At 39.5% G+C, this 20,115-nt stretch overlaps 2 gene segments (V, D, J or C); both read right to left on the bottom strand.

Moving 5' to 3' along the window:
- Positions 1–2,164: 2,164 nt before the first annotated feature.
- LOC118580179 lies at positions 2,165–2,764 on the bottom strand. The segment is given in 2 exon segments: positions 2,165–2,592; positions 2,716–2,764. Coding segments are annotated over 2 exon segments (477 nt in total).
- A 16,070-nt stretch (positions 2,765–18,834) lies between these two features.
- On the bottom strand, positions 18,835–19,430 carry LOC118580178. The segment is given in 2 exon segments: positions 18,835–19,259; positions 19,382–19,430. Coding segments are annotated over 2 exon segments (474 nt in total).
- Between the last annotated feature and the right edge of the window lie 685 nt (positions 19,431–20,115).

Here is a 20,115-nt window from a genome sequence, read left to right as displayed (position 1 = left end):
AGGAACTGCTGGTTACTGAGGAGGTCCAATGTGTATTATTTTCTGTTGTGATTGATAAGATTTGTTGAATGCACATATTCTTATCCCATGATGTATCTTATTGCAATCACATGCATGGTAGATCATACAATGACTTCTGTAATGTGTTATTTAATGAAATTCTCTGCTGCACAAAGTCAGTAATAGGCTGAATTGTTTGACTACCCCTATGTAATTATAACCTCTGTGTGAATTTTGCCATGCTAGAGGCTACTATGAAGTCAGAAGTTGGAATGACCTAATTGCATGTTTGGTGACTGTTGATCATCCAGCTTGATGATGTTATTGTTCCTCTCCTGGATAGCTCTCTTCTTCTATATACCTCCTACTTTAAAATAGAGACAAGTTCTTAGCTACTATCCAAGGCCATTTATATATGCCTGCTGGTGGTGGACTGCTTACAGCCATGTTTGTCATGGCACAACCTTCCAGAATGGGAAACCCCTAAATTAAATGCTTTCTTTCACAAATTGCCTTGGTTGTGGTATTTTGTCATTGAAATATAAAAGTAATTAAAACACTTGCCCTCCTACTAAGGAGTAAAATGAATAAACACTTATATAGTGATATTTTATTTGTACTGAAATGTGATTTTATTTGTATATTAATAAAATTGTCTTGGGTTCAGGGCAAGCCATAGCAGAAGCTGGGCTGTGCACACCTTTAATCCCAGCACTTGTCAGGCAGAGCTAGGTGGATCTCTGTGTGTTCAAGGATACAGCCAGCATGGAGACACACGCCTTGAATCTCAATATCAACCATAGAAGACCTGGAGGTCTGTATAGACAGGCAGTGATGAGGAGGTCATGTGGTTGGGTTTACATGCAATGAGACGGCAGAATAGAAAGTCTATAAAAAAAGAGAAAAAAACAGGAAGTAGCTCTCTTGCAGAGAGGAAAGACAGAGCAGCAGTGAAGGGTAAGGTTTTCAGCTCTCAGCTATTGCTCTGACCTCTTGGCTTTTAACTCTGCAATTGGCTCTGTGTTTCTTAATTAACAAGATGGTTACATCTACACACTTATTTTTGGAAAGCCTCCTCTCCTCCATGCATACGATATGACAGTTGACAAGTTATCTATGGACCCTATGATCAGGAAATAAATGGACTCTAGATTCTGAAAATAATCTGTTCCCAGTATCAGTTTTTAAGGATACTAGTTCCTTAGGATGTTTAAATATTTAATAATTACTTAATTTATTTTACATCTATTCATGTTTTGCCTGCATTTGCATTTATATACCATATAAGTGCAATGACCTCAGATCCCAGAAAAGAGGCTCAACTATACTGGAGATGGAATTACAGACAATTGATATAATTCATGTGACTCCTGGAAAACAACCTGGGGTCCTCTAGAAGACAAACTAGTGCACTTAACTAGTACTCTGAACATGGTAGAGGATTCTATAAAGCCATGGGTTGTAATGTCTTACTGCTTTGTTTCCAGAATGTGCCCACAGGATTTTAATATTATACTAAGATACTAATTTTCTAATTTCAATAGGATAATTACTTTTAATAACTCCTTCATGCTATATTGTAGTTAGAGTTTTCCTGCCTGGCCCAGTCAGGACAAATCTGTCTTACCTGCTAGTCCCACAGTCGCTCAGACCCAACCAAGAAAGCACACAAAAACTTATATTGCTTACAAACTGTATGGCCGTGGCAGGCTGCTTGTTATCTACCTTTTCTATCTTAAATTAATCCATTTCTGTTAGTCTATACTTTGCCACATGGTTTGTGGCTTACTAGTGTCTTTACATGTTGCTTCTCATGGCGGCGGTAGGTGGTGTCTCTCTTCAACTTTCTACTTCCCAGAATTCTCTTCTCTCTTGTCCCGCCTATACTTCCTGCCTGTCCACTGGCCAATCAGAACTTTATTTACACAGAGCGATATCCACAGCACTATATGGCTGTACACCTGCTGTGTGTGTAGGGGTGGGGTGTTTACATCTCTGCTGTATAAATCTCTGTTGTTGCCAAACCTGCAACTCAGGAAAGTTACTATTTCATGTGAATTGTGAAAACCATTTTCATGATTTTAATGCTAGACGGGGGGAAAGAACCGAGTTCTAGGAAAGAAAAGTATTTCTGGTCTCTTTACAAAAATTATAATATTCACCTTTAAATCTTGGTAAGAGAAAAGAGAAACACTCTTAGCAGCTGGAGAAACCATAAGGAGCATTTGGGGCAGCCTAGGCTCTTCTCACTTCTGCTTCCCTGGCTGGTTTTTGTCATGAATTGAATCACTGTGGGAGGGGTACTATCATACTGTTGACAGAAATAATCTGCCACATCTTCAGGCTGCATGCTGCTGATCTTGAGAGAAAACTGTGTGCCAGACCCAGTGCCACTGAACCTTGATGGGATCCCATCTTCCAAACTGTTTGCCTCATAGATCAGGAGCTTAGGAGGATTCCCAGGCTTCTGCTGATACCATGCTAACCAACTACCAATGTTCTGACTAGCCAGGCATGTGATGGTGACACTTTCTCCCAGAGATGCAGACAGAGAGGCTGGAGACTGGGTCATCTGAATGTCACATCTGGCACCTGAAATTAGAAAATCAAAAACAAGTTCCTGCACAATTAATACTGTTAAAACAAGACTTTCTTGGAGACCAGGCAGCACTGACCACAGTCAGCTGAATAAATTTGCAATGCTGCCTTCCTTACCTGTAAGCCAGAGCAGCAACAACCCCAGGAGCTGAGTGGGGACCCTCATGTCTGTGCGGTGACCTGTGTGAGGCTGACTCCAGAACAGGATGTGACCTGACTATGAAGAAGTCCTCAGGGTAGTGGGCTGTGCTTTGGGCACATGCAAATAACAGTGACTGCACACAGCCACAGGACTAGATAAGTGACTCAATACAGGCCTGTTGGCTTCCTTCATCTCGGATCAGAGAGGCAATACAGAATTATCAGTGTGAATGTGCTCCTCTTTGGACAATAAAGAATACCAGTAGTCCATGAGTTACACCTTATTTTGATTTCTGTCATGTTAAATGTAGAATTACCTTGTTATGTTTTCTGCCATGGCAAAGCTTGTCATATATGGTAGAGTTCTAGAAAACACACAAATGCTAATAGTTCCTTTCATTGGTAGGTGCAGATGTTATTGAGGTCATGCATCTTCTTCTCTTTATTTTTCATTTCTTATTTGTTAGATTGTATTTTGATTATAATATTTCTACCTATTTCTCTAAGAAAAGCCTCCCAAATATTCCTCCCTAAACTCCTTCAAAGTCCTGGGCTTTTTTTTTTTCACTTTTATTGCATGAATTTATGTATTTGGAGATACATATATATTCATAAAATTAAACTTTCCAGCTTATGTTTCTGTCTTTAGAGCCTACCATTTGACACTGGACTATATTTGCACAGAAGCTACCTGAAGAATAAACCTTCCCTCATGAAACAGAAGAAATCATGTGTTGATTTTGTAGCAGCTGTCATGAATCCACCACTCTGTCTCATGCTCCTTTTAGGAGGACCTTGAGCCTCTGACCCTCCTGAGCCAGGGTTATTATGAACAGGATTGAGATTCTGGGACAAGCTTTTCAGGGTTCCCAGCTTCAGAGAGTGTGTCAGTGAAATGTGTTTGGACCAATCTCAAAGAAGTGGTCAAAGGCCTGGAAACATTTGTGAATGCAAAGTGAATCAAGAACCTGGAAACCTTTTTAATTCAAAGTGTTACCAGGTTGTCTACAGTAAGGCTGGTGAACTTGTCTATAAAGTGTGTTATTGCCCTCTTCTGGAGAGATGAGAAGTAGGCCATCTCAGAGCCTAGAGGAAAAACTACAAGGATAATAGTCAGTGTAAATCCTAGTGTGTTGGGGAAGGGATGGGTGGAGAGGAGGAACTCATGAAAAGCCAAAGTTCCTCACAATGACTGATGGAACAAAAATGAATAATTGTTCAAACACAGTCAGATACACATGCATAAACACACAGACATGCACCCCACTTCTTGCTATCTAGAAATGTGGAAATATTAAAAGAAGACATTAAACGTAGTTTTGAATATGTACAAAGTGTGTGCACAAACATACTAGTCTACCCTTATTCACAGATATTATTTATTATATTGGATCAAGTAAAATCATGGTGATCAGACATGTCATAATTCAAAAGTTTATTTCACACACCTAGTCTACCAAATGTGCCCAGAAGCATATAGTGGTATAAAGTGGGACAGAAACACTTACTATAAAGTCATTTATTAGCACACTGTTGAACGTCCAATCTGGTTCATTCTGTACAGTACACTGTAAATGTATTGTTGCTTTGAGTTCCAGATTGCTGCCATTGCTTAGCAGCCAGGATGTAAATTTATAGTTTGAGATAAGGTTTCTATTGAACATTCAGGCTTTGTGGCAATTACAAAGAAAATGCATTAGAACAACTGTAATTAGTCACAAAGAAAATTGAGATGGCATATATGTGTTTGCAAATAAATATGTGCCACCAAAATACAAAATTTAAAGCGTTGCTCAAACATTGTCCTGCTTATTAGAATAGGGCATATAGCTAGTTAGGAAAAATGAGTAACTGTTACAAAATCAATATAAATAAATAACAATTGTTCTAATGTCTGCAAATCCATAGGGAACTTGAGATTTGGCTTACTTGGCAAACCACTAAAAGTCCAAAGGAATGAATGCAGAGAAAATGTACCAGTCAATTAAAAATGTAAGCTTTAAGTATATTAGCAGAAAATAACACAATTTTTAAATTATTTCTATGGTTATATATGTCAGAGAATATCAGACTCTGCTTAGCTTTCTGTTCTCCTTCTTTTCCTAGTCCCATTCTTTCTTCTGGGTTTCTGCTTTGTAACCTCATAGGCATAGAAAATGTCCAGAAGAGTGGGCTGACTTAAAACAGATATATACATTTATAACTTGACATTATGAACTATATAACAAGTGAAGATCATTGCTTTTTATCATATATCACATATGACACATAGTTACTTCTTTTGCTAATATTTTATAAAATCCTCTAAATGGAATTTTTTTCAAATATATTGAAATTTTCTTTTGTAGGTAAAATACAACTTACAGTAACAACTCATTTATATATTCTCCTCAAGACAGTCATTGAGAGCTTGAGAACTGAGTGAGATCTAGTGATGGTCATATCTGCAGGATACTATCTATTCATTGCAGTGGAGGGGACTGAATTGATGAAAGAGCCAGATGGCTAGCAGCAGCAGGAGTGCTGTGAGAAGCTGTTCTCTTGACAGGACATGGCTGCTGCACTTAGGGACTCACTGCAGCTGTGATGCCTGGGTGTGACCAGACACAGATTCATGTGATTAAACCAAAGCTTGCACAGCAGAGCACATGCTTCAAGAGTGAAGGGAGAAGGCCCATAATAAGGCAAAATGCATGGCAGACAAACTTTAATTGGAGGATATGGATTACTTATAAATGATGGACGAGGAACATCACATACTGTCCTTCCTTAGAAAACACACTGCCTAGGACTTTGCTTTGTATTTCAGCTTCACATTAAGGACATGTGTGAACTGCAGCCAAGAGGAACCTTCCACAGTTTTGGGAATATTAAACTTTAATGTAATTAAAATATAATGGATTTGCAAACTCATTTGCAGATTGTAAGTTTTTGTAAGTGGAAAAGGAAATACCTTGAACCTAGAAGAGATCAAAATAGCTGGCTGCAATTACAAACCAGATATGCTGTCCTGTAGCACCACAGAGAAACGTTCTCAGCAGGGAAATCTACACTGTGCTGTTAAGAATAAGGACAATTGGAGTTCAAAGGCCTGGAGAGTCAGATGCCAGTGTTGATGAGGTTGGACCTCAGTGGTATGGCATAGAGGATGAGACTGCACAAGACATTCCAATTTCCAGTGTCCAGGCTGTTGGCAGTCAGGGCATATCCTTGTGGGCAGCTGGGGATTAAGGCAATAATGTGATCAGTGGCCCCAGGCTGCATTGATGCCAGGCTCCTGGCAGTGTAGACCTGAGCTGAGCTTTGGCAAGATGGAGTCTCATGGTTGATTTCCCTTGTCCCCCCACCATGGGGGGGGGCGTTATGGTGATATTTTATTTATGCTGAAATGTGATTTTACTTGTATGTTAATTAATAAAGTTGCCTGAAGGTCAGAGCTAAAAGCAAGCCATGTAGCAGAAGTCCAGCTGTGCTGGCATATGCCCTTAATCTGGTCCCAAGGCAGGCATAGTCTCAAGGACACAGTCAAGTGGTGACTAGAACCTTTAACCTCAGAACAAACCATAGAGACCTGGAGGTCTGTATAAACAGCCAATGCCGAGGAAATCATGTAGGTGGATTTAAAGCCAATGAGAAGGCAGAACAGAAAGGCAATACAAACATGAGTTACACAGGAAAAGATCTCTCTCTCAGGGGAAGGACAGCAGCAACTGGTAGGTTAAAGCTCTGATCCTTTCGGCTTTTAACTGTGCATTTGGCTCTGTGTTTCTCATTTAAAGAGACCATTTACAATTTCATCTTCAGGAGGGAGAAGTGGTTGTCTTAGGGCAGCTGCCAAGGCAGGGACTTGAACTTACACCAAATTGTATAGGGACTGGGGACCCTCCTCTGCCCCTTTAGAGCTTACCTATATGTAAGAAAAGTGAGAAGGTTAGGCATACATTGATCTTTGTTATCCTGAATAGACCTTAGATAAAGAGAGACATTTTTGTAGTTTTGTCATTGTTATAAATCCCAGTGTAAACACCTGACATGCAGGTGGTCCTAGGCTACCCCTGTAAAAAGAAGCAAGATCATTAAGGGCATTCTGTCCAGCCCATAGGGAAATGTACATTGGCTTGCTGATGCCTGAGAGCTTGGGAGTGAGAGAGAACAGGTCTCTAGGGGCCCATATAGGCACATGCTGCTACAACCTATGCTTGAGCCAGGAAGTGACTTCCCACTGCCCTTAGTAAAGATGGAGTGTGACCACATGATGGACCTCTGATGCCTGACCATGTGGTCTTTTATTTAATTTAATTTATTTATTTACTTACTTTGGTAAGAAAAATGGAATACATATGGAACAGATGAACTCCTAAGCCTGGCAGAGGACTGATGGTGCTAGATTTGATATTTCCCATTCTCTCTCAGCCTGGGGTGGCACTGCAAGTCCATTGACCTTCTATTGGACTTGGGAGCTACCTACTCTGTTTTAACTTCTTTCTCGGGTCCCACAGTTCCCTAGCCAATTCCTGTCACAGGGGTGAATGAGACTCCCTTCTCCAATTTAAGAGAAGCCTAGGCCTGCCTAGGTAGCTGGAAAACTGTATCATTTCTGCTTAAATTCATCCTTCTCAGATCTGATGGTGTTTCAGTTTAGTAGCCCCCAACCCCAAGGTACAAGCATCTTGATAACGCATTAATAAGTTTCCTGTTAAAAGTACTGACAGGTGTTCCTCATTCACAAGCTTCATAGTCCAGGATTAACTGGTTTCAAATATAACTTTGGAGGTTCAGAGTTTTAAATTCCTACGGTTGTCTTTTAAAAATGTTGATGCCTTTTAATACAGAGCCTTAGCCTTTTGCTATGACACCAAGATGTAAATCTGTTCCAGCCTTGTTACAGATACGTGTAGGTTCCTGGGAAAAGTTCTACTACTGTATCAAAAATATGGTCTGGTGAAAACAGTGTCCAGAGCCCATTTTGACCACACACTTTTTTGAGCATATTTTGTAGTTTCATCCCTCTTTCCAGAGTTGTGCCAAGGCCAGTCCACAGGGGATCCTCCAGATATGCCAGCCCCTGAACCAACTCTGAGGATGCCAACCACCAACCAAGGATGCCAACTACATGAATACTCACAGGTTGTCTTCACCCACAATGTCCAATCATAAAAACTCTGTTATCTCCTAACTTGTTGACACTTTCACAGTGTGGGGTCATTTCCCACCTCTAGGGAAACAGAAGATATGACAGCTCCCGTAGAACACATCATCCCTCAATTTTTGTGTGCCATCTTGCCAAGCTCTTAGAACTTCACTGCTGGAACCACCTCTCCAGGATCAAGCCAGCACCTACCCAGCAACTGGAACCTGGTTTTTCAAGATGCCCCACTGAATGGCATATCTGTTCTTGTGTCTCATTCATTCACCCTTCCTCTTCTATACATCCAAGACACTCTTCCACTCCATTCTTTCTGGCAGTGATCACTTTTCCATGGCTAGTCCTGTTCATGGGGCCAGTGATAACAATCTACTTTTTTTTTCTCCTAGGAAACTGGCTTCTCAGCTCCTCAAAGGAACAAACATCTGAGGACTCCACAATGACAGCTAGCTGAATGCTTCTACACTCACACTTCCTGCTGTGCATGACCCCAACCCCAGGACCCAACTTTGTCCCAACTCAATAGAAAGCAGTCTCAAGAATTTGGCACCCTCAGGCCCTCCCACTTGCAATCCATAACTAACAGTTTTATGATAATCAAAAAGGGAGCAACATTAGCATTCAGACTCATTTTTTTTTAAGTCTGGCCAATTAGAGGATAATACCTGGCCCACCCAATGTCCTGATGTCAACTTATATAAAGCCCACTTTAAGAGAAAACACCTCTTAACCCTCTTTTTCTCTATTCTTACAAAATGTGCTCTCTCTCTCTCTCTCTCTAAGACAGCTTTCAGGTATTCCTTCCATTCCTTTCTCTATTTCCTCAATAAACTTTCCATGTGGAAAACAAAACTAAGAAAAATTGGAGACATTGATCATTTACAGAGTAAAGAGATGAACCACTTTTGAAGCTACTCAGTTCCTCCCCACCCCTGCTGATTTGCATGTGCCCAAAGCACAACAGTCTATGCTAATAACTTTTTCAGTAAGCTGTTCTTAAGCAGGGCAGGAGTTAAGTCCCAAACTAGATCCATTATGTGAATGGGGGTACATGTAGATGTTTTCCTTACCATCATCAGCCTGTAGTCTAAGAATGTAGTGGTTAATATTGACAATACTCCTTACATAGTTGCTGTGGAATAATCCTTTTCTACACTATCAATATGTATCACTCTCATTGGTTAATAAAAAGCTGACAGGCCCATAGCAGGGCAGGAAGTTAGGTGAGAAAACCACATTGAGAATGATCAGAAGAAGGAGGGTGGAGTTAGGGGAGTAGGGAGAGATGCCAGCCAACCACTAAATAAGGAGGACATGCCTTCACTGCTGCTGTTGTCTTTCCTCTCCGCAAGAGACCTACTTCCTGTGTTTTTCCCTTTTTATATACTTTCTGTTCTGCCTTCTCATTGGTTGTAAACCCAACCACATGACCTTCTCATCACTGCTTGTCTGTACAGACCTCCAGGTCTTCTATGGTTGGTATTGAGATTAAAGGTGTGTGTCTCCATGCTCGCTACATCCTTGAACACACAGAGATCCTGCCTAGCTCTGCCTCCCAAGTGCTGAGATTAAAGGCATGCACCAGCTTCTGCTATGGCTTGTTCTGACCCCAAGGCAACTTTATTAATATACAAATAAAATCTCATTTCAGTACAAATAAAATATCACCATAGAACATCACCCATGTGTGTAAAAATAAACCTTAAAATGAAATAAATATATTACTTTGAAAAGTAAATAATAAAATTACAAAATAAAATATCCATCTTGAGGCCTACTGAGTACTGGATAATGAAATTTTTCAGACTAGATCATGACTCCTCTATAGACTGAGCTTCTCTATAATGGTTTGTGCCACTTCTGGCTGTGTTATTCCCTCTGCAGGAGAGTACTGACAGAGCAAGTCTTTATGTAAATCATTACAATTGCTACACATTCCCTCTCACTTCAACATTATTTGTTGTTGATTTTTTTTATATTTTATTTTGTAATTTTATTTAATTTTACATACCAGCCATGGATTCCACTATCCTCCCCGCTAGCAACTCCCCCCTGTATTTCCCCCAGCTCATCCCCATTCCTGTCTCCTCCAGGGCAAGGACTCCTCTGGGGATTCAGCTCAATCTGGTAGATTCAATCCAGACAGTTCCAGTCCCCTACCCCCAGGCTGAGCAAAGTATCCCTGCAAAAGCCCCAAAGTCCAACAGCCAGCTCATGCACTAAGGACAGGTCCTGGTTGCACTGCCTAGAGGCCTCCCTAAGAGTTCAAGCTAATCAACTGTCTGACTTATCCAGAGATCCTGATCCAGTTGGTGTCTCCTCAGCTACTGGTTCATATTTCAAGTGTTTCCATTAGTTTTGCTATTTGTCCCTGTGATTTTTCCAATCTTGGTCTCAACAATTCTTGATAATTCAATCCCTCCTCTTTCTCGCCAATTGGTGTCTTGGAGCTCCACCTGGGTCATGGCTGTGAATCTTTGCATCTGCTTCCCTCAGTCATTGGATGAGATTTCTACCACAACAGTTAGGGTGTTTGGCCTTCCAATCACCAGTGTAGGTCAGTTCAGGCTTTCTCTCAATCATTACCAGTAGTCTGCAGTGGAGGTATCTTTGTGGATTTCTAGGGAGCTCTATAACACTTTGCTTCTTCCTATGCTCATGTGGTCTTCATTTATCATGGTCTGTTATTCCTTGTTCTCCCTTTCTGTTCTTGATCCAGCTGGGATTTCCCGCTCCCCTATGCTCTCTTTCCATCAAACCTTGCTCTTCATACCACCCCTACTCATGTGCAGGTTGTTCATGTAGATCTCATCCATTTCTCAGTCATTGGGTGATCCCTGTGTCTTTCTTAGGGTCAAGTTTTCTAGGTAGCCTCCCTGGAGTTGTAAGTAGCAGTCTAGTCATCTTTGTTTTACATTTAGTAAGCTCCTATAAGTTAGTACATGCCATGTTTGTCTTTCTGAGTCTGGGTTATCTCACTCAGGAAGATTTTTTCTAGATCCATCAATTTGCCTGCAAACCTTATGATGTCATTGTTTTTCTCTGCTGAGTAGTACTCCATTGTGTATATGTACCACATTTTCCTTATCCATTCTTCAGTTGAAGGGCATATAGGCTGTTTCCAGGTTCTGGCTATTACAAACAATGATCCTATGAACATAGCTGAGAAAGTGTCCTTGTGGTATGATTGAACATTCCTTGGGTATATGCCCAAGAGTGGTATAGCTGGGTCTTGGGGGAGATTGATTCCCAATTTTCTAAGAAAGTGCCATATTGATTTCCAAAGTGGCTGTACAAACTTGCATTCCCACCAGCAGTGGAAGAGAGTTGCACTTGCTCCACATCCTCTCCAGTATAAGCTGTCTTCAGTGTTTTTGATCTCAGACATTCTGATGGGTGTAAGGACCTATCAACATTATTTATAAGTATAAATGTAGAAAGATTTATAATATATGTAACTGTGGGTACAGGAGTTGGAAAGGAGAAAGGCATGTTTCTTCAGTGGTTAATTACACTGAGTATTAACCTTTTGCATCATGATTATATCACCTGGAAGCTATGAATATACCTTAGATGAGAAAAGGGGCTTTCAAGATGTAAACAACAAACATATACAGGGTGTGATTTTCCTACACTGATTAGAGAGGCCTCAAATGAAATAAAAAGGATTCTCATTTATGGTGATATTTTATTAGTGTTGAAATGTGATTTTAATTGTATGTTAATAAATAAAGTTGCCTGGGGGTCAGACCTAATAACATGCCATAGCAGTTTTCTGGAAGTAATAGCACATGCCCTAAAACCAATCACATAGCAGGCAGCTTCTGTGTGTTTAAGGCCATAATAAGTATGGAAAAACATGCCTTTAATCTCAATACCAACCATAGATACCTGAAGGTCTATATAGACAGGCAGTGACGAGGAAATCATGTAGGTGGGTTTATAACCAATGAGAAGGCAGAACAAAAAGTCAATAAAACAAGAGACAGACAGGGAGTAGGTCTCTTTCTGAGTGGAAGGACAGCAGCAGCAGCAAATGGTAAGAAAGTGGTTTTAGTCTCAGCTCTTAGCTACAGCTCTGATCTCTTGGGCTTTTAACTCTGCATTTGGTTTTGTGTTTCTTATATAATAAGACCATTACATCTACACTCATTATGAGATTAAACACAGACACAAGGGGATCAGGCTGTGTAAACACAGAGAACAGCAATTCACTGATATAGTCAGAGACAACAAGAGCTTCGGTTCATGGAATCTAGAAGATGTCAGGGGTAGAGTCTCCTCTGAAGCCTCTGGGAGGTTCCACAACACAACACAGCCTGAAGAGGACTAACTGAAGCTCAGTATAGAGTTCTGACATTTAAGATTGTGAGAGGTTAGAACTTCCTGTGTCAGACCACTAGTCACTGGAAATTTCTACAACAGCTGTTGGAAACAAATAAAATTGAGAATCAGATGAAATACAAATTCTCAGGTTAAAGATTCTTTTATATCTGTTTTCAATAATCTAATGCTAAATGTAAATGAATAGAACATATTTATATGATAGAAAGAAGCTTGCTGAGGAGAAGTTTGGCCTAGGCCTACCCACAAATGGTGGCAGTGGAACCATGGAGGCAGCGGCTACTGCTCTGAGTTGCTGGCTCCTTCTCATCATGTTGGTGACTTTGGTGATGCTGCCACTTGGAGCAAAGAGTTTACTGCTGCTTGTACAGAGAGAATTGCCATGACCACCATGTTACAAGAAAGCGTTGGCAAATGTCAGTTTGGAAGAGTTTGGCAAGACAAATAGTGGGGAGAAATTGCTGTAAAGATTTTCTCTTCTAGCGAAGAACATTCATGGTTCTGAAGACAGACATTAATCAGACTGTGATAGCTCCAAACCACATAGGAGCGGGAAAAATTGGCAGGGAACCATGACGATGCATAACAGCAACTTTGAAATCTTCAAAAGGATGACATGACTCCACAAAGTTGATTCCACATGGACTCTGGTAAAGCCATTAAAGTGATTAACACCACAGAATGATTGGCTTTGGATTACAAATGGCTCAGGACAATTTTGAGGTGGCTAGCTTAGATGATCCAGACTCACAGACAAATCAAGCAAGGACTTGAGACAAGCCCTACATTTCCTCATTATGCAGAGACTAGACAACAAATGATGTAGCTAGCCCTCCCAGGACTTGACAATTAACCCCAAAATTTTCTTTTCAGGATCCCCTAATGACGTATTCACCCCAGAAAGCAGGAAGCAATTGTAAGAACATGACATCCACATTCCCAAGAGGTGCTGTGGGGCGGGTTAGTTTTGGCCTTTTAATGGGTTTTGGGTCTGGGATAAATTTCATTGTTTAATAGGGTTGGTTACAAGTTATTGTTAATGGTTAGGAAAAGAGCTAAGCAAACGAGATTCGATTTAAAGTTGTTGTTTTTAAAAAAAGATATATAGATTATTGGATCTACTCTGAAAAGTAAAGAGAAGATATAGATACGATATAGATAAAAAGATAGATTATTGAATCTACATTTAAAAGACAATTACTAGTTTTAAATGCTTTACATTTGATTGGATTTTTGTATATTATATACAAATTATATATATTGAGGTTGAGGTTGTTAGAAAATGCTGTATGTATGTGTCTAAATTTCTTCAAGATATTGTATTTATATAGTTCATTTAAAAAGGTAATGCAATTTTCTAATCCTTGAATGTTATTATTACCAACTATTAGGATATAAAGAAATGAAAGTTAGTAGTTAGATACTACAATCAAACTTGTAGTCATATTTGGTATGTTTTCAAGGTTGAGCAGATATATTTTAGGTAGACAGGCCATCTTCATACCCTTCAGAGATCTACAGAATATGGAATTTAAAATATTTTAATAACTTTTTTTCTTTTTTTATGACTATGAGACATGTCAGCTCCTGGCAGTACCAATCTACTTCAGAGAATATGGGCATTGAAGAACTTGCATATGGAGTTAACGTTCATTGTGGCAAAAGTTAGATTTTTTGAATCTACTCTGAAAAGTAAAGAGAAGATATAGATATCTAACTATGGGCTTGGTGTATCTGTCAGACTCATTTGTGAAGTAGGATGTACACAAGATCTATAGTTCAACCTCACATTGTAGTCCATGTACCAGAAACCCCTGAATTCCAGCAGTGTTCTGTCATGATTTAGGATTTTAAGTTCTAGAAATTGTTAGTGTTTTTTTGGAATTCCAACCCATAGTTAGATATCTATATCTTCTCTTTACTTTTCAGAGTAGATTCAACAATCTATATATCTTTTTTTAAACAACAACATTAAATCTAATCTCCTTTGCTCAGCCCTTTTCCTAACCATTAACAATAACTTGTAATCAAACCTCTTAAACAATAAAATTTATTCCATACCCAAAACCTATTAAAAGACCAAAAATCACCATTGGACAACAAAGTGTCCTCACATTGACTGCTGACAAACAGAACAAAATGGACAGAAATGACACAAAACGAAGGACTACCAATTCTTGCCAAGATAAGTGTGGTTGTGGCTTTAGCAACAGGCATCTTCTGAAACAGGACAATATGGCACCATCCCTGAAGTGCCCTTTGCAATCCAGAAAATGTACAGTGTTCCTTTCTTCAAAGGCAGCTAAACAGACAGTGGACCAATGGCTTCTGGTGTGCAGTGAATAAATAGTTGAAACAGTTATTATTGAAAGAGTAATTAGGCTGACAGAGTATAACTTCTCAACTTTAGACTGGCATTTAATAAAAGAAATGAAGCTACCCACATGCCAAGAAGAATGGACTGCTGAATTCCAAAAACACTAACAATTTCCAGAAGTTAAAATCGTGAATCATGACAGAACACTGGTGGAATTCAGGTGTTTCCGGTACTTTGACTCAAAGAACAAAATACGTGAAAGCTTCTCTGATTTAATCTATTGGTTCAGTTTCCAGTGTTCCATAAGATGATATGGAAGATGATCATAATTTAAGAAGAAAGTTCATCAATTCCCTTAGTGTATCATGAAGCTCATGATGGCTGTGCAATACATATTCATAACTGTTGTGCCCATATTATCTCAATCCCTGCTAATTTGCATGAGTCCAGATGACACCCCACTGCATGAGTAATTACTGAATAAGTTGGACACAACCTGTGCAGTTGTCAGTTACAATCAAGGCACAGCATGGGTATATGGCTTTGCATTCAATTACAGGGGCTACTGATTATCTGGGTCTAGATGAGAAAGGGTAACTCTTGAGATTTATCCAATCATAATGATCATTGCTGGTTGGTCTTTCATAGGAAAATCCAAGGATAATGTTGTTTATTGTGTATGTAATTCTACAACCAAATAAGTCCGTTAAGTGTGCTTGTACCTCAAAATATTTCAGTATTTAAAGTAGGAGTCTGGCCTTCATTCCCACTTCAGGTTGAAGAACCTGGATCCACTTCATAAGGAGAGGAAATCACTTTATTTTAAAAGCCAGCAATTTTTTTTCTATGCCAGAAAGCGGGCATCAATATATTTATTTTTCTGACAGCCTATCAGTTGATAATGTAAGGGATGTGCTGCCTCTACTATTTAGGTTTTCTGGCTCCTTCCCTGCACTTGCCCCTGCATAGGAACTCTTTAGTATTTGAACTGATAACTCCTGACTGCCCTCAGTCTGGCCTGATTTTGCTTGTTCCTTTGTCTTCAAGCTATATATAAACTAGCCTGTTACCTCAATAAAAAGTTGCCCTAGACACAGACTTCTCATGCATTCTTTAGATGTACTCTCAGCCAACTGACACACTAGCCTCTGTTCTCTTTTGTTCCTAAGACTGGCAGTGTGCCATGGAGTCTTGGGCCTAGGGAAGGATAACAACAATTGCTCTCAATTTTCCAATCTAAGGAGCTAGATATGACATCCTGATGACCCTGTCTCCATCCTTCCTGTTGGCATCTCTAGGATGGTATTGCCATCAGATGCCAGGCACATATTAACAGTTGCTTATACTAATACCAGAAGAAAGCAGGAAAAATTCCAAAAGATCCTAATCTATGATGCATTCCATTTGCCATCTTGGGTTCCCCTCAGGGTTCAGTGGCAATAATTCTGGGATAAATTTCACCTTCACCATCATAGCCTGGTATCTGAAGATGTTGCAAATTATTACTGTTATAAAAGCTATGATATCCTCCCACAGTGATTCAAGTTATAACATAAACCCCTTAGGCAAGAAGAGTAAGGCTGAATGTTATGATTGCTGACAACATTTGTCCTATATAGCCAGGATTTTAAAATCACAGGGATGTTTTGATGGAAGGTCACTAGGAGACTGATATTATCCTAAATTTTCATACCTAAACTTCAGCCACAATGAGCATATATAATAATGTCTCTTGTGATTCTTTAAGAAGAGATTGTTTTACTACCGAAGCATCTGGATGAGCATGATATGTGATATATACTGGAAAACAATATATATACATACACACACACACACACACACACACACACACACACACACACACACACAAATACACATGTACTGATCACTTCAAAACATACAATGGGAGTCTAAATAATACCTATGAAATTACTATCAGGTCTTTGTACCTTGAACATTTCTACTTGAAACATTGGACTCTTTGGTGCTTTTCTGTTCTCAGACCTCCCTGCCTTGAAGGTATAGGCCTCCAACTATGCTGTCAGTAGACCGACTCTGATACCCTAGTATTTGTTCCTAATTATTGGCAATAAAATTCCAACTGTGGTTACTGTCATGGTATTATAAGAATGTTGATTCATGAGGGCATATTTATATCATTCGTGTGCATTCTTTGAGGTATCTTCACAAGTTTTAGATAAGCAAAGAGAGAAACTTTGTAGCATCACAGAGCAGATTGAAACTGACCAATTTTATTAACTAAACAGGAGTCTTTTGGGAAGTTAATGAATAGACTGATTATTGAAAAATGAGGATATAGATCTCTTTTCTTCTAATAGAAGAATGTCTTTCTATGTTCCATGTTGTAACAATGCATTAATTATTTTATTCAGAATTAATGTGAACTACATGACAGATAAAATGTAATAGACTAGGATCCCTGCATGAAATTTCCTTCATAGATAATTCTAGGAGGGTCTGTTCATCATCCTCAAGGTGGAACTGCTGGTTACTGAGGAGGTCCAATGTGTATTATTTTCTGTTGTGATTGATAAGATTTGTTGAATGCACATATGCTTATCCCATGATGTATCTTATTGCAATCACATGCATGGTAGATCATTCAATTACTTCTGTAATGTGTTATTTAATGACATTATCTGCTGCACAAAGTCATTAATAGGCGGAATTGTTTGACTACCCCTAGGTAATTATAACCTCTGTGTGAATTTTGCCATGCTAGAGGCTGCCATGAAGTCATAAGTTGGAATGACCTAATTACATGTTTGGTGACTATTGATCATGCAGTTTGATGATGTTATTGTTCCTTTCCTGGATAGCTCTCTTTCTCTCTATGCCTCCTACTTTAAAATAGAGACAAGTTCTTAGCTACTATCCAAGGCCATTTATATACGCCTGCTGGTGGTGGACTGCTTACAGCCATGTTTGTCATGGCACAACCTTCCAGAATGGGAAACCCCTAAATTAAATGCTTTCTTTCACAAATTGCCTTGGTTGTGGTATTTTGTCATTGAAATATAAAAGTAATTAAAACACTTGCCCTCCTACTAAGGAGTGAAATGAATAAACACTTATATAGTGATATTTTATTTGTATTGAAATGTGATTTTATTTGTATATTAATGAAGTTGCCTTGGGTTCAGGGCAAGCCATAGCAGAAGCTGGGCTGTGATGGTGCATGCCTTTAATCCCAGTACTTGGGAGGCAGAGCTAGGCAGATCTCTGCGTTCAAGGATACAGCCAGCATGGAGACACACACCTTTAATCTCAATACCAACCATAGAAGACCTGGAGGTCTGTACAGACAGGCAGTGATGATGAAGTCATGTGATTGGGTTTACAACCAATGAGACGGCAGAATAGAAAGTCTATAAAAAAAGAGAAAAAAAACAGGAAGTAGCTCTCTTGCAGAGAGGAAAGACAGAGCAGCAGTGAAGGGTAAGGTTTTCAGCTCTCAGCTATTGCTCTGACCTCTTGGCTTTTAACTCTGCAATTGGCTCTGTGTTTCTTAATTAACAAGATGGTTACATCTACACACTTATTTTTGGAAAGCCTCCTCTCCTCCATGCATACGATATGACAGTTGACAAGTTATCTAAGGACCCTATGACAAGGAAATAAATGGACTCTAGATTCTGAAAATAATCTGTTCCCAGTATCAGTTTGAAGGATACTAGTTCCTTAGGATTTTTAAATATTTAATAATTACTTAATTTATTTTATGTCTATTCATGTTTTGCCTGCATATGTATACCATATAAATGCAATGACCTCAGATCCCAGAAAAGAGGCTCAGCTATACTGGAAATGGAATTACAGACAGTTGATATCATTCATGTGACTCCTGGAAAACAACCTGGGGTCCTCTAGAAGACAAACTAGTGTACTTAACTAGTACTCTGAACATGGTAGAGGATTCTATAAAGACACGGGTTGTAATGTCTTACTGCTTTGTTTTGAGAATGTACCCACAGGATTTTAATATTATACTAAGATACTAATTTTCTAATTTCAATAGGTTAAGTATTTTTAAAAACTCCTTCATGCTATATGGCTGTACACCTGCTGTGTGTGGGTAGGGGTGGGGTGTTTACATCTCTGCTGTATAAATCTCTGTTGTTGTCAAACCTGCAACTCAGGAAAGTTAATATTTCATGTGAATTGTGAAAACCATTTTCATGATTTTAATGCTAGATAGGGGGAAAGAACAGAGTTTTAGGAAAGAAAAGTATTTCTGGTCTCTTTAAAAAAATTATAATATTCACCTTTAAATCTTGGTAAGAGAAAAGAGAAACACTCTTAGCAGCTGGAGAAACCATAAGGACCATTTGTGGCAGCCTAGGCTCTCACTTCTGCTTCCCTGGGTGGTTTTTGTCATGAATTGAATCACTGTGGGAGGGGTACTATCATGCTGTTGACAGAAATAATCTGCCACATCTTCAGGCTGCAGGCTACTGATCTTGAGAGAAAATTGTGTGCCAGACCCAGTGCCACTGAACCTTGATGGGATTCCATCTTCCAAACTGTTTGCATTATAGATCAGAAGCTTAGGAGGATTCCCAGGCTTCTGCTGATACCATGCTAACCAACTACCAATGTTCTGACTAGCCAGGCATGTGATGGTGACACTTTCTCCCAGAGATGCAGACAGAGAGGATGGAGACTGGGTCATCTGGATGTCACATCTGGCACCTGAAATTAGAAAATCAAAAACAAGTTCCTGCACAATTAATACTGTTAAAACAAGACTTTCTTGGAGACCAGGCAGCACTGACCACACTCAGCTGAATAAATTTGCAATGCTGACTCCTTACCTGTGAGCCAGAGCAGCAGCAACCCCAGGAGCTGAGTGGGGGCACTCATGTCTGTGCTGTGACCTGTGTGAGGCTGACTCCAGAACAGAATGTGACCTGGCTATGAAGAAGTCCTCAGGGTAGGGGGCTGTGCTTTGGGCACATGCAAATAGCAGTACTGGACACAGCCACAGGACTAGCCAAGTGACTCAATATAGGCCTGTTGGCTTCCTGCATCTCAGATCATAGAGGTAATACAGGTTTATCTGTGGGAATGGGCTCCTCTTTGGACAACAAAGAACACCAGTAGTCCATGAGTTGCACCTTATTTTGATTTCTGTCATGTTAAAAATAATTACCTTGTTATGTTTTCTACCATGGCAGGGCTTGTCAGATATGGTACAGTTCTAGAAAACACACAAATGCTTACAGCTCCTTTCATGGGTAGGTGCAGATATTATTGAAGTCATGCAGCTTCTTCCCTTTTTTTCACTATTTATTTGTTAGATTGTATCTGGATTACAATATTTCTACCTAATGCCACCAGAAAACCCTCCCCAATATCCCTACTCCTCTCCTTCAAAGTCCTGGGCTTTTTTTATTTCATTTTTATTGCCTAAAAATATGAATTTGTAGATACATATATATTCATAAAATTAAACTTTCCAGTTTATTTTTCTGTCTTTAGAACTGACCATTTGACACTGGACTATATTTGCACAGAAGCTACCTGAAGAATAAACCTTCCCTCATGA

Source organism: Onychomys torridus, chromosome 3 (assembly GCF_903995425.1).
Source record: "Onychomys torridus chromosome 3, mOncTor1.1, whole genome shotgun sequence".
Lineage (NCBI taxonomy): Eukaryota > Metazoa > Chordata > Mammalia > Rodentia > Cricetidae > Onychomys > Onychomys torridus.
The sequence above is the reverse complement of the archived record's forward strand: the minus strand, read 5'-3'. Positions and strand labels throughout refer to the sequence as shown.